The sequence below is a fragment of the Mirounga leonina genome, unplaced genomic scaffold, assembly GCF_011800145.1.
Source record: "Mirounga leonina isolate KUSES-001 unplaced genomic scaffold, KU_Mleo_1.0 Mir_101283, whole genome shotgun sequence".
NCBI lineage: Eukaryota > Metazoa > Chordata > Mammalia > Carnivora > Phocidae > Mirounga > Mirounga leonina.
Genome location: NW_023270096.1, coordinates 1,198,837 through 1,214,252, shown reverse-complemented (window position 1 = coordinate 1,214,252; position 15,416 = coordinate 1,198,837). Strand labels below are relative to the sequence as shown.

At 40.4% G+C, this 15,416-nt stretch overlaps 1 protein-coding gene across 3 annotated transcripts in view; it reads left to right on the top strand.

Annotated features, from left to right (window-relative positions):
* VSIG4 (V-set and immunoglobulin domain containing 4) overlaps nt 1–13,925 on the top strand; it is a 54,810-nt gene extending 40,885 nt beyond the window's left edge. Inside the window, exons 4-8 of one of the 3 annotated variants that reach the window (XM_035011683.1) lie at nt 5,428–5,490; nt 6,024–6,101; nt 10,523–10,627; nt 12,818–12,839; nt 13,699–13,925. In XM_035011683.1, coding sequence (XP_034867574.1) covers nt 5,428–5,490; nt 6,024–6,101; nt 10,523–10,627; nt 12,818–12,839; nt 13,699–13,762 — 332 coding nt within the window. In that variant the 3' untranslated portion in view covers nt 13,763–13,925. Of the gene's footprint in view, nt 1–5,427; nt 5,491–6,023; nt 6,102–10,522; nt 10,628–12,817; nt 12,840–13,270; nt 13,623–13,654 lie in introns of those variants that run through there. The other 2 variants (XM_035011769.1, XM_035011602.1) reach the window with 2 other exon arrangements.
* Nucleotides 13,926–15,416: the final 1,491 nt, after the last annotated feature.

Below are 15,416 nucleotides of genomic sequence, written 5' to 3'. Positions count from 1 at the left end.
CCCCCACTCCAGCAACCCTCAGTTTGTTTCCTGCGATTAAGAATTCCTCATATCAGTGAGATCATATGATACATGTCTTTCTCTGTTTGACTTATTTCGCTCAACATAATACCTTCCAGTTCCATCCACGTCGTTGCAAATGGCAAGATCTCATTCCTTTTGATGGCTGCATAATATTCCATTGTATATATATACACCACATCTTCTTTATCCATTCATCTGTTGGTGGACATCTTGGCTCTTTCCACAGTTTGGCTATTGTGGACATTGCTGCTATAAACATTGGGGTGCACGTACCCTTTCAGATCCCTACTTTTGTATCTTTGGGGTAAATATCCAGTAGTGAATTGCAACATTTCTTTTGTTGGATCTCTGATTTTTTAGGTGTTCGGAATGATGTGATAACTATCTAGCTGAATTCCATGGTCCAGACAAACTTATGGTCCCCACTCCTCCACCATCTTAACGCCTCACCCCCCACTCCCCACTTATATTTGTTTTGATTAGATCCCTGAACATGATGTCTTCCAGTTCTTTCTTTTGGAATGAATTCTTCCATCTTGGCATTTTGCCTAGACCTCTGTTTACTGTGTGTTAGGAAAAGCTGTTATGTTTTCTGCTCTTGAGAGTAATGGCTATATTAAGAAGAGGTCATATACTGTCCAGAGCATGGTGCTTTAGGAAGGTTTTTTTGGTGTATGCTGTGTGCACTCCACTCTTGTGTTTTGACCGCTCTTTTCTTCTGATCAGTCCTCTGCAGAGTTTCTTCTTGCTTGCAGTGTGGAGTGTTTGGACCTGGTCCAGTGTGTGGCAACTTTTTTTTTTTTAAGATTTTATTTATTTATTCATGAGAGACAGAGAGAGAGAGAGAGAGAGAAGCAGGCTCCCAAGGAGCAGGGAGCCTGATGTGGGACTCGATCCCAGGACCCTGGGATCATGACCCGAGCTGAAGGCAGACGCCCAACCGTCTGAGCCACCCAGGTGCCCCAGTGTGTGTCAACTTTTAACTAGGTGTGTTTCAGTGTGCTTGTTAGAAAAGGCTAGGTCTTATTTCCCCTAGAACTGAAGCTTTGCAGCACTCTATGATCAGTAGACTTGGCACATGCAGGGGTGTTGGGCTGGTCTTCCGGGGTAGGGGCTTGCTGCGCTGGTTCTCAGGCTACTTGTCCTTGTATAGATGTATCTGCAGTGTACAGTAGGGTGGGGCTTGGTGTAAGTTGTTCCAGCCTCCACTGGGAGCACTGTGTTGCTCACTGAAGTCTGTCCCTTCTTGTGGGCAGGGGGAAAATGGTGTCACTCCACTCTCTCAACCCCAGAAAGGGGAGTTTGCACCTGTTGCTGTTTAGGAAGCCCTCACAGAAGAGTGAACAATCTCCCCTCTTCTGTCCCCTCTTGTGCCTTCACTCTGTCTGTGTCTGAACCATCTGTCTACCTGGCGGCACTGTACTCCTGTGTCTATGTCTGGCATGTGACTGAGTTTCAAAGCTCCAAATTTTGGGGATCTGGCATAGACCAGACCTGCACTGATCCTCTGGGGGAGGGTCTCACTATGCTGTGGCTGCTGCTGCTTTGTCCTAGAAACACAGTCACACGACCATGTGGGACTAGGAGTTCACAGTAAAGAACAGCCAAAAACTGGCTTCCAGGTTAGTTGCCTTCAACAGTTGCCTCTGCTGCTATGCTAATTAATGGGACCGCCAATAGCTCCCGCCTTCTCTTTTGTCCCCTGAGAGGCAGTACCACCTCTCCCAAATGCACTCTAAGAAGGGGAACTGTTTCTCCACATGCAACCCAGGAGATCCTCAGCCCACACTATCTGCTCTTGGGCCTCTGCCCTCCTTCCCCACAGGAGCACTGCTAAGCCCACCAGGCACAACACTGTTGATGGTACGGACTTCTAAAACTTCAGACTTTGAGCTTCCCTGCTTATAAAAACTTGTGATGGTCAGCCCTACTCCTTTTCCCAACCAATGGTTTTGGGGAAGAGTTTTTGTTGTTGTTGTTCAGTCCCCTGAACGCTGTTTTCATTCTTTCATTCTCTCTCTTTCTATCTCACTCCTCTCTCCCTGATCAGGGGTACCTCACCTCTGCAGCACCCACAATTCTTTCCCCCCCAAATCAACTCTCTGCACTACCTTCCATGGTGTGGCCATTTTTCTGTCTCTAGATGTGCAGTTTGTTCTCTCAGTCCTCAGATCAATTTCTTGGGTGTTCAGAATGATTTGACATTTATATGGCTGTGTTTGAGGGACAAAGCAAGCATAGGGTCCCCCTTACTACTCAGCCATCTGGAAACTATGTAGTTGTCTTTTAAATCAGATAGAAGAAAAAGACTTACTAACAAAAAACATTTATACCCTCTTTATATTTACTTATGTAGTTATCTTCACTGATGCTTTATTTCTTCATGTTGATTCAAGTTACTACCTAATGTCCTTTTATTTGAGTTTGAGGAATTCTCTTTAGGATTCCTCATAGGACAAATTGGCTGGTGACAAACTCTCCCAGTTATTGTTTATCTTGGAATGCTTCAATTTCTCCTTTGTTTTTGAAGGACAGTTTTGCTAAATATAGAATTCTTGATTGATGGGATGTTTGTTTTAGAACTTTGAATGTCATCTCAGTGTGTCAAAACTTCCATTGTTTCCAATAAGAAATCAGCCATAAATCTTTTTTTTCTTTAAAGATTTTATTTAAGTTCAAGTTAGCTCACATATAGTGTAATATTAGTTTCAGGGGTAGAGTTTAGTGACTCATCATTTGCATATAACACCCAGTGTTCATTACATCAAGTGCCCTCCCTAATACCCAATTACCCCATCCTCCTCCACCTCCCTTCCAGCAACCCTCAGTTTGTTCCTTATAGTTAAGAGTCTCTCATGGTTTGTCTCACTCACTATCTTTATCTTATTTTGTTTTTCCTCCCCTTCCCCTATGTTCATCTGTTTTGTTTCTTAAATTCCACATATGAGTGAAATCATATGGTATTTGTCTTTCTCTGACTGACTACTTTTGCTTAGTAGTCCATCCACTTTTGCTAGTTCCATCCACATCATCACAAATGGCAAAATTTGATTCTTTTTGATGACTAATATATATATATATATATATATATATATATATATATATATATATATATTACATCTTATTTATCCATTCATCAGTTGATGAACATTTGGGCTCTTTCCATGTTTTAGCTATTGTAGATAGTGCTGCTGTAAACATTGGGGTCCATGTGCCTCTTCAAATCACTATTTTCTTTATCCCTTAGACTACTGCTTAGTTGTGCAAATACTGGGTCATAAAGTAGTTCTATTTTTAACTTTTTGAGGAACCTCTTTCCTGTTTTACATAGTGAGAAATCAGTCATAAATCTTATTGAGAATCTCTTACACATGATGATATGCTTCTCTCTTGCTGCTTTCAATATTGTTTCATGGCTTTGGCTTTTAATTATGTATCTAGGTGTAGATTTTGTTTTTAATTTTCCTACTTAGAGTTCATTGAGCTTCTCATATTTGCAGAATAATGCTTTTCATCAAATTGGGATTTTTTTGACATTATTTAAAAATAATATTCTGTCTTTTTCCATCCTGTATTTCTAGGACTTTTATTATGTGTACATTGGTACACTTGATGGTGTCCCACAAGTCTCTGAGGTACTGTTCATTTTTCCTCATTTTCTTTTTTATTTTTGTGGCTAATGTCAATTGTCATCTTTTCAAGTTTATGGATTCTTTCTTTTGCCATTTTAATCAGCTCTAGTAAATTTTTCTCCCCCTCGTGTTTTTTTTTTTTTTCTTTTTGGTGATTTTACTTTTCAACTCCAGTATTTCTAGATGGTTCTTCTCTTATAATGTATGTCTCTTTATTAATATTCTCTATATGGTTTGAATCAGTTTCATTTTTTCAGTTCTTTAGGCATGGTTTCCTTTAGTTTTTTATAACATATTTAAAATAATTTAGTCAAAATCTTTGTTTAGCAAGTCTAATACCCGTGCTTCCTCAGAAACAGTTTCCGTTTATTGATTTTTTTACCTGTTTATGAGCTTTCTAGTTTTTTTTGAATATCTCATATTTTTTGTTGAAAACAAGTTTTTAAATAATATAATGTGACAATTATGGAAGTCTGATTCTCACTTTCTCCAGGGCCTCTTGTTGACATTGCTTGTTGTGCTATTTGCTGTTTATTTGTTTATTGACTTTTCTGAATTAATCCAGTATAGTTTTTGGTATTCTTTGTCATAGATTGCCAGTGAAGTCTCTACTATATTAGCTTAGTGGTCAGCTAATGATTGAATAGAGATTTCCTTAAATACCTAAAACTAATAAATCTTTTTTAAAGGTCTCTGTTGCCTGTTGAAATATGTCTTTAGCACTCACCCAGGCAGCTTATAATTGTGTCATAACCTTTACTCCTTGCTTACATGGAGTCTCAAGGCTAGCCAGAGATAAAACCTTATAACCTTCTCATGTCTTTCCTGAACATGCACACAGCACTATGCTTGGCAGTGACCTTCTAGAGTCTTAGGAATGTGTCAGAGATTTTCAAAACTCCTATTGACATTTCATTCTTCAGTTTTTCTTTTTAAGTTTTTTGGTCAGTCTCTTGTTTCCCTCAACTCTTATCCATTGTCTCAGGCAGCTGTGTGACACATATACCCCTCTCCCAAGGGAGAGTTGTAGCACTGGATAACTAATAAAGACAAGCCTTTTGAGTCAGGAAACCACTGCACAGGTCAATAATGACAGTTATTTGGGAATTGATCTGTTCTGCTCACTCAAAGCTACTATTGGCCTGGGGAGGAGTAAGAGGGTTATGGAAAGTTCAAATGGCACCAAATTGCTGTTATTAACAACAGTGAAGTGTTTTTGTTTTGTTTTGTTTTGTTTCTAAAAATTTTCCCTGGATTGATGCAAACCTTTGGTTATTTTTTTTTTTAATTTTGGAAAAAAATGTTGATTTTGAAAAATTTTGTCAGTTATTGTATTGCTTCTGTGAAGAAACAAATATCCAGAGGTCATAACTCTACTATTCCCATTGACATCACCCACAGCCAACTTCTTTGTAATATTTTCTAAGTCCCTCTCAAGAAAATTCGTAGCTAAATTTCAGAAGATAGTAAAAACAAAATGTCTTTCCAATTCATGTTGAAAGACCCTCTAGACTCTAGTTACACATTCCTTGGGGGTCTATGAACCCTGGTTTAAGAATCCTACCTTGAAATGATGTGAACGATGAACAGGTAACACCCAACTTTCCAGCATCATAAGAAAAGTGCTGAGAGAGGTCCAGGTATAGACCTGACTGGCCTTTACTTCCTTCCTCTTAGTTAGCTTTCTTACTCATTTACTAATTTCTCCAGGGCATTCAACTGTTCACTCAAGGGTGCCAGGGCCCTTGACTGGGCTCTCTTTTCCTTGCAGATTCCTCAAAGCCACTCAAGGCTAAGACTGAAGCACCTACAACCATGAAATCTCCTTTGGAAGGTGAGTTTCAGTATGGTTTGGGTGCAATAGAGTCCTGAAATGATGCCACGGAATCCAAAGGAGGAGACTCCATGCCATTATATGGGTAACAAGAGGTCACTGGGTTCCTCAGAGAAAACATTACAATAACAGAATGGAAATAAAAGAAAGGTAGCAATGATTAAAAAGTTGTGAAAAAGTGGAATCATAAATATGTATACCCTTCTTCGTGAGAACTTCTGAGGCAAAAGTAAGAGAGAGTTGGAATACTCATGTGAGAAAAGAGAAAGCTCTGACTTCTGTTTTGCTCCTAATTTGACTTTCTGTGGGATTTTGGATACGTTGCACCACCCCCTCCATGGGCCTCTTCCCACCACTAACAATAAGAAACTAAGATACCTCATCTCATGGTACTAATGATCAATACATGGCAAGGAATTCTAGAAAGCTCAGCATTGATGCCTGATGAAGGTACCCAAACTTTGCAGTCACACTCTACCTCATAGTTTTTGGCTGGAAAAGAGGCCTCTGAGCCTAGTACTTTGTTCTCATAGCAACTTCTACAGTGAACCTGATTTGGAACTGGACCACTGAAGTGGATGGCTACCTTGGGAAGACCAGTGCTGAGCCAGGTAAGGAAATTCAGGATGTCTATCCTTCCTTCTTGGCTTTGAACTTTGCAACTGAAACTTTCCACAATACACACTGTTATGTGGAATTTAATTCTTCAAAACTTTGCCACACAAAGCTCAAAGGCCCTGGAGATGAGCAGAGTTGGTGGTATGGAGAGGGAGAGATACAAATTCAGTAATGAGCAAAGTCAAAGTGGGGTTAAGTGGTAGATGTGTTCTTAGCTGGTTCTTTGTTGTCATAATAATACACCTTCCAAATACTCTAAGCAAGAATAGGAATGGCACCATGACCTCAGCCAACTCTCTTAGGGAGATGGGCATTGGACTACATAAGGGTAATTTCAGGGCTTCATTACTTAAGCTCTTAACCAGGGCTCACCAAGCAGCTTGCAGCTGATTTCTGATTTCTCCAAAGTTTCAAGGATCCCTAAGTCATGATCTCAAAGTTCCAAACCCCAAAGAGAAGCTTTTTTGTGTTTCACCTGGAGCTTGTAGTCAGCTTGTATGCACTGATATGACTGCACTGATGGTTAAAATAGTGAAAAAAAATGTTATATAGTTGATAATTAGATGCTTTCCTTAGTCTGAACAACCTATCATCACCTGAGCTGGTCTGCCTTATCCCTTAGAGCTCTCCAGACAACACATGGTCCTGCAACAAAAGTGTCAATGCCTAGTATAGCAGGGGGCTTCTGAGACTCCAGGTTTACAGTAAGCATTTGTTTCAGTTAGTTGATGCTAAATAGTGATGACCATTACGACTGGTTTCATCCTCTAATTGTGTATCATTAATGGTGGATTTCTTAACTATTTTATTTTTTTTTTTTTAATTTTGGGGGGAGAGATAGGACCTTTATTTATTTATTTATTATTTATTTATTTATTTTATTATGTTCAATAATTGTGGATTTCTTAATGCCCATGTACTTCTCCCCTGCTGGTTGCACAGCTTTTTGTCTATCTTTAGGTATAGTTCAAACCTGTTTTGTGGGCTACTTTTGCATTGCCACCTTTGACTTAAAGGCTTCCATAATTCCATGCCTCTTGCAGAGCAACATCCAATGAGACAAGGGAGATTAGAAGATAATTTTTGGAGAGTTGGCTTGAGAAAATGAGAAGATAACCCAAGGGAAATGGAAATTCTCAGATATTTTGTGTGTGCCCAACATCCTCCATCCGTTTTTGTTTTGTTTTGTTTTGTTCACTACTTGGCTCCCTCTAAGGGGGATCCTTCCTTTAATCTCCATCAGTTTATAGCTTGGGTTCTCTCATTCCATCCAAAGCAGCAGAATACACATTCTTTCCCAAGTGCACATGGTTCACTCTCCAGAATAGATTACAACCTAGGTCAGAAATAAGGCTTCAGCATGTACAAAAAGATTGAGATCATACCAGGCATATTTTCTGACCACAACACTATGAAACTTGAAGTCAACCACACAAAAAAAAAAAAATGGAAAAAACACAAATACATGGATGTGAAACAACATGCTACTAAACAATGAATAGGTCGATCAGGAAATCAAAGAAGAAATATAGTTTGGGTACTCTCAGCTCCAACCATAGTTCTGAGGTCCACAAATATCAGATTTTTAAATTTTATTTTTTTTAATTCAAGTGTAATTAACACACAGTGCTATATTAGTTTCAGGTATATAATGTAATGATTCAACAATTCTATACATTGCTCAGCACTCATGATAAGTGTACTCTTTTTTTTTTTTTTAAGATTTTATTTATTTATTTGAGAGACAGAGAGAGAGTGAGAGAGAGCATGAAAGGAGAGAGGGTCAGAGGGAGAAGCAGACTCCCCTCTGAGCAGGGAGCCTGATGTGGGACTCGATCCTGGGACTCCGGGATCATGACCCGAGTCGAAGGCAGCCGCTTAACCAACTGAGCCACACACGTGCCCTATAAGTGTACTCTTAATCCCCTTCACCTATTTCACCCATCCCCCCACCCACCTCCCTGATGGCAATCACCAGTTCTCTATATTTAAGAGTCCGTTTTTGTTGTTGTTGTTGTTTTCTTGTTTTCTTTGTTCATTTGCTTTGTTTCTTAAATTTCACATATGAGTAAGGTCATATGGTATTTGTCTTTCTCTGACTTCTTTCACTTAGCATGATACCTTCTAGATTCATCCATGTTTTTACAAATGACAAAAAATTGCATTATTTTTTTATGACTGAGTAATATTCCAGATTTCTAAGACAAAGTATTTTGGGGTCTGGTAAAAATAAAACCAGTTGCAGCAACAAATCCTAAGGGCAATGGGATTCCTACCCCTCTATCCCTTGATCTCACCCCCTAGATTCAGAATACTGTAGCTCTAAGTGCATTAGACATTATACAATCTTTTCATTGAACTTATGGGAACACTAAATCTTACTCAATAGTTTGAGTAGTCACTATTTATTTTTCTCTGAGGGCTATAAAATTTAGTGCCTCAAATTTAGTGCCTTAAAATAACACAAATGTATTATCATACACTCCTGGAGATCAGACATCTGACACACTGAGCTAAGATCAAGGTATTAGCAGAGCTATGTTTTTCTGGAGGCTCTGAGGAAGAATCAGGTTCTTTGTTTTTTTTCCAGCTTCTAGAAGCTACTCATGTTCTTGGCTCTTGGCCCCCTTCCATCATTTTCAAAACTAGCAATGTAGCATCCTCAAGTCTCTCTCTAACTCTGATCTCCTTTGTTTCCCTCTTCCACTTTTAAATGACCCTTTTGATTATATTGAGCCTGCCCAGGTAATCAAGATAATCTCCCCTTCTCATGATCAGTTAATTAGCAAACTTAAATATATCTGCAACCTTAATTCCTCCTTATAATTTAAACTAAAAAACTCATAGATCCCGGGGATTTGGATGTGAACACCTTGGATAACCATTATTCTGCCTACGACAGTCATACAAGTAAATAACAGATCCAGGACTAGAAGCCCAGTCCGGTGGTTTCCTTGAGTTTGTAGGCACAATTGGGATAGCTAACTCAGGAGACTCAGTGGACATATTTTTTGAAGAAAAAGAAACCTGAGCACTTGCCCAGAGAGTGTGAAGAAAAGAATTATTTTCTTATTTTTTTTAAATTTAATTTCAATTTTGTTAACATATAGTGTATTATTAGTTTCAGGGGTAGGATTTAGTGATTTAATAGTTGCATATAATGCTCAGTGCTCATTACAGAATGTGTCCTCCTTAATGCCCATCACCCAATTACATCATCCCTCCACGCACCTCCCCTCCAGCAACCTTCAGTTTGTTTCCTAGAGTTAAGAGTCTCTTATGGTTTGCCTCCTTCTCTGTTTTTATCTTATTTTATTTTTCCTTATCTTCCCCCATGCTCACCTTTTTTTAAAGATTTTATTTATTTATTTGTCAGAGAGAGAGAGAGCACAAGCAGGGGGAGTGGCAGGCAGAGCAGCCAGAACAGGCAGAGGGAGAAGTGGGCTCTCTGCTGAGCAAGGAGCCTGATGTGGGACTCAATCCTGGGATCCTGGGATCATGACCTGTGCCAAAGGCAGACACTTAACCAACTGAGTCACCCAGGTGTCCTTATGCTCATCTTTTTTGTTTGTTAAATTACACATGTGAATGAAATCATATGGTATTTGTCTTTCTCTGACTGACTTATTTTGCTTAGCATAATACCTTCTAGTTCCACCCACATCATTGCAGATGGCAAGATTTCATTCTTTTTGATGGCTGGGTAATATTCCATTGTATATATACATGTACCATATCTTCTTTATCCATTCATCTGTCAATGGATGTCTGAGCTCTTTCCACATTTTGGCTATTGTGGACATTGCTGCTATAAACATTAGGGTGCATGTGCCCCTTCAAATCACTATGTTTGTAACCTTTGGATAAATACCTAGAAGTTATTTATAGTTATAGGGTAGTTCTATCTTTAACTTTTTGAGGAACATCAATGATATTTTCCAGAGTGGTTGCACCAGTTTGCATTCCCACAGTGTAAGATGGTTCCCCAAGGGAAAGAAAAAAAAATGTTTTGGCTAGAAGTAATTGACCAGAATATCAATAAGGTAGCATTTTTGTGAAGAGGGAAGTCAAGGTACTATTTTCTCTTAAGAGTAGGTGAAAAAAAAAAAAAAGTAGGTGAAAATCTCTACTCTTGGCCCCATGGAAAACATGGGGTACTAATTCAAATGCCCAGGCCAATCAGCCATCAATTAGTGGGTTTGGAAGAATGTGTTTATACATGGAGTCTCTAGCCTCTTTCCAGTCTTTTTCATAGGTTTGGGGTCTTGTTTGTCTCTCTGGATAGCTAATAAAGCCAGGAGAAAATTAAAAATGGAAAAAAAAAAGTTATGGGCTAGTCTGGGCTGATCCTTGGAATCTCTGTTTCTGAAATCATTTTCAACCATATACCTCTTTGTCTTGTTTCACCTCCTAGGAAAGGGCCTGCCTGTCTTTTCCATTGTTCTCATCATTTCCCTGTGCTGTATGGTGGTCTTCATCATGGCTTATGTTATGCTCTGCCGGAAGACATCCCAACAAGGTGAGTGATGAGTATGACTGAGTGACTTTGCCCATTAATTCATTCTGAGAATATAGTTAAGCATAAATTCTGTGCCAGCCACTGTGCTATGCACTTCAAAGTGCTCTTAGCGTAGTTTGGGATTGAGGGTAGGGATGCATGGAGGCAGACATGCAATCCAACAATGACAATATGATTTATTGAAGTTAATTCACAAATCTTTAGTACCAAGCTTAGTACAAGCCATCTCTGTAATGGATTGTCTAACGAGGATGTAAGAGAAAGAGAAGTCACAATCTTTGGCCTCAAGTTGCTTAGAATTTATTTAGAAAATTCAAAGTAGAAACATGGAATTTATCAATATCCATACATAGCAATATAGGTTATAGACTCAAAGCCTGGAGAGATCAATGCTAAATGTTTTCAGAGAAGAGAATCAGTTAGCGCTGAAGTGATTAACAAGGGCTTTTAGAAGGAGATGGGACTTAGACCAGGCCTTGGAGGATGAAAACAAATTAGAAGGCAGCATTCCAGAAAGGAGGAACTATAAGAGTAAAGGTGCAAATGTTTAAAAGATGATTGTGAGTGGGGTCAATGTAGAAAATACAGGGGTAAATGCAGGGGGAAAGAAAAGTTTACTCCTGATTATGGAGTGTCTTAAATAACAGCCTAAGGAACTTGGAAATTTTTCTCTAGGCCTTGCAAAGGAACTCAAAGTCAACAATGTTTTTTTTAAGCAAAGGAGTGACATTATGAAGGTGCAGTTGTCAGGACCATTTAACAACTGTGAGCCAACAGAGGAAGAAAAAGAGAGTTTGGATGTTGAATTCTAAGTAAAACCTAGCTACACCTCAATACCTGCTGCACTGGCCATTTTGCCTAACATTAGTGTCTTTTTCTCTGTAGCAGCTCCTATTCCCAAGTAGCCTGGTTTCCACCATGACTTTCTCCAGCTGAAGGGGAGAAAGGAGCCTTGAGTATTTCCTTCTCCTGGGTCTTAAGTATAAGTTCTAGTCTTGGCCAGTTAACATAGCTATGACTCATGAGGCTGAACTTGAAAGTAGAGATATCTCAAGTAGCCACAAATCCCAGGAATACTAAAGGAAAAATATTCATCATGTCTCAATGAGACTAGGTATAAACTGTAACCATATTTGATTGTTTCCCTCTCAAAAACCTTCCAAGGCTTCTCATGGCCCAGGGGATAAAAGTCAAAATGTTGCATTCCATTTAAGGTCCTCTCTGATGTAGCCTATCTTCTTGACCCCCACCACTCCTTATTTTCATTTCCAGTCACTGGAGTCAAACAGGCCAATAAGCCATACACCTCATGGTCTTATGTTGTTTTTTTTTTTTCCCATCTAGATTGCCTTCCCAAAATTTCTATTATTTACCTCTCTATAAGAGAGAGATAGCCTTGGGCCATCAGTTCAATTTAACATGTAGTTACTGATTGCCTACTATGTGCCAGGCAGTGGACATATAATAATGAAAAAGACAATACCTGTGTTATGGGAACTACCAGGCCAATGGGGGAGGTAAGACATGGAAACACAATGGCTGTATCACAAAGTAAAGGGTGTATGGCATGCTCTGTTTGCTTTTTTATGGTTTAATGCATGCATTCCCAGTTGTATTCCTGTAAGATTATAAACCCCTAGAGGGCAGTACCAAGAGACATCTATCTTTGTACCAGGATTTATAGAGCTTTTAAGCCTGCACAGAATGTAGATAGTTCTCCTCCACAGACACTAGGGGGCAATGGTGTTCTATTTAAAGACCTATCTTGGGTGCACCGCGGAGGTGAATGCATTTTGGCTTTGGTCATGGTCCCTGACAGATTAATTCAGCCCCTTCTGTCTGGGCTCTGGCCTGGCCACCAAGTTTCCACAAAAACTCCCTGGAATCTTTGGCAAGATTCCTGGGTGGGGAGTGGGTCCAGTTCCAATGTCCTTCCCCCACCACACCAAGCAACTGTTCCAGCCCAATGTCCTGAGTCAGAGTATGCCAAAGAGGATAGTAACCAAGTGTGCTTCCTCTTCCTTTCTCTGAGAAATCTGTATCCCTGTGCTTCAGTGTACCTTCCCAATACCTCCCAGTCCTCCCTTCTCTCTCCCCTTCCCTTACCCTTTGACTGGTAACCAGTGTCCACTTTTAGCCCTTGTCCACTCCCCATGGTGACTTCTGACTTGAGTCCTCCTTCTTTTCTAGAGCATGTCTACGAAGTGGCCAGGTAAGACTGCCTCTTCTCTTCCATCTTCTGAACCCTTCCCTGCCCTCATTCTGTTAGTCACTGGCATGGAGGAAAAGGAGGTTGGCACAAACCCAATTCTAAGCCCAGAGGCCTTCAGGGTCAGGACACTACTTTCTTCCCTCTCTGAAGCACCTCCTGAGGTTCTTTCTTGGCTCACTGATCACACAGGATAATCCAGGTCCATCAACCTCCTGTTCCCAGAATCCCTTGATAAAACAAGAACCTAAGGGTCAGTTGGCAAGAATTGGGACAGAAGTGTGGGAAACTAGAATCCCAGCCTCAATTCCCTCTTTACGGGTGGTGGGATCTTGGGCCACAGGGCACATTCCAGGGAGGCCAGCAATTCTGGTGAAACCTGGAGAGTGGCCATTTTCACAAGTGGCTGCTCCAGCAAAGAGCCATTTTCCCAGACTCCAGGCAATGACTACTCCGAGGATCCCTGGCTGGGCTAGGAGTACAAGATCATCGCCCAGATCAACAATGACTATGCTCACCTGCTGCATACAGTTCCCCCAGATTATGAGCTTTTGGCCACCAAGGACAAGGACGTCTGCTAAAAATGCCCTGCTAAGCCAGGGCCTGCTGATATAATTGCCTATTAAGCCCCTGCTTTCTGCATAGCCACCTTCCCTGTTACCTCTCTTCCTGGATGACCCAACATGTCTTCCCTGCCCAACACTGAGGTTCCTAAGAGTGACTGGCTTTGCCTAAGAAGTTACCATATGCACTGCTACTCGGTCAGGTCTTAGACCCTTCTGTTTTCCCTTCTTCTACTGCTTCTCTTTGAACACCAGAGGGAAGTTCCCATAGCATTAAGACTTGGTCATCATGCTTCCAGATACCACGCAACTTTGGCCTCTTGCCACCAGAAGACCAGAGGGAAACTCAGCTTTGCCAGCTGAGGGGACCAGTTGTTTCCAGGATCACTTCCTTTTTTTTTAGGGCCAGATAGCTTTTAAATAAGATTTGTAAGTAACAGGTCAGAATTCAGTTTTGCTCCTGAACTGTGAGTCTAGTGCTCTGCTATTCTTTTGATGCTCAATAAATATCTAATCATGATAGCAACCTTGGTTGTATTGGTCTTCTCTCAAGTACCTACCAAGTGAATAAAGTGAGACTAGTTGAGATGTTTGGGGACTTGGAATTATAAATAGCACCTTTTCTTTTTTGGTCTTTCTCTTTCCTACCCATGCCATCTTTACCTTACTTCAGAGGTGGACCCATCTGGGACACAATGAATGTTTGGCAAGTTAGTACCCAACTGCCTTCCATCCCTTTCTCTGTAACCCTGCCAACTCCACCTGGATGACTCTCTTAAGTCAATTGGAAACCTGAAAATGAAGGATCCTTTCTTCTATTTCAGGGGACTGTGGATGCAGAGATAAAGGGCTCCTTTCTTTCTAAAGTATGGATATATCACCCTCAAAGATTTCTACCTCCTAGAATCCTAAAATCTCTGCAGTAGTTGTATTCATCACAAGTCATCTCTATCCCCTGGCCTCTTCTTACAATGTAGAGTGAGGGTCAAAGCAAGGAAGTCTTTTTCATCAAGCATAAATGGGAAATAAGAGTGTAGGGGTGTGTGTGTGTGTGTGTGTTTGTGTTTGTCCATTTGTGTGTGTGCACACATGCATACAACTTTATTTCAGTCTCCTCTGTGAGGACCTGTTCTAGGCTGGCTCAACACTACTTCCTTTCCCTCATATAATTCATGTCAAATCAACCTCTTTGCTCTTCATGCAACCTGTTTTTGCTGCTTTTCATTCCAGTGCAGTCCCAATGTCAGCTCAGGTTTCACCAAGAGCTTCTCTTTGGATGATTACATAAGTCAAAATAGTACAAAGAAATGAACAAGAAGGAATCCTCTGCTTCACCACCATCAACCCACCAAGTCCATGGTCAAAACCTCAGTGTTTTCCCCAATAAGCCAGATTCACATAGCTGGTGAAAGGAGCAACGTATTCTTCCCCACCATGCTTACAAGCCTCTGAAACAGGGACCCACCCAGGAGAAACCTCAGCTTCTTTCATGAAACAGCTGTGTCCAGACCCCACAGCCTCAGGAAAAAATAAATTATCTCTTCCTACTACCTTTGGAGAAAGGAATGACTAGGCTTAAGAAGAGAATCCTAACCATATGTCCATTAATAAAAGGAGCCCCAAACCCAGGGACACTTCCCTGTTACCCCCATAGGAGCTATGGACTCCTGGGGATATTTCAGAGTCTCTTGTCTTAAAAAGCTTAGAGATCATTGATTTTAATTCTCCCTTATTACAGATGAGGAAATAAAGCCTAGAGAGGAACAGTAACAGTCTAAAGTCACACACATCAAGTCAATGACAGAACAGACACCAGAAAACAGGTCTGTGAACTCCTAGGAGCATATTCATTGCAGTAGAAAGCTTATGGATATCATCTTTGCCCAAAAACTAATACTTTTTTTCCATACAAGACAAGCCAGTAAGAGAGTCCTGGGTATAGGGCTAGCCCAAACCTGCAGGGTAAGCTAAATAAACATGGGATGATAATATATAATTGTTGTAGGCAGATGGCTAG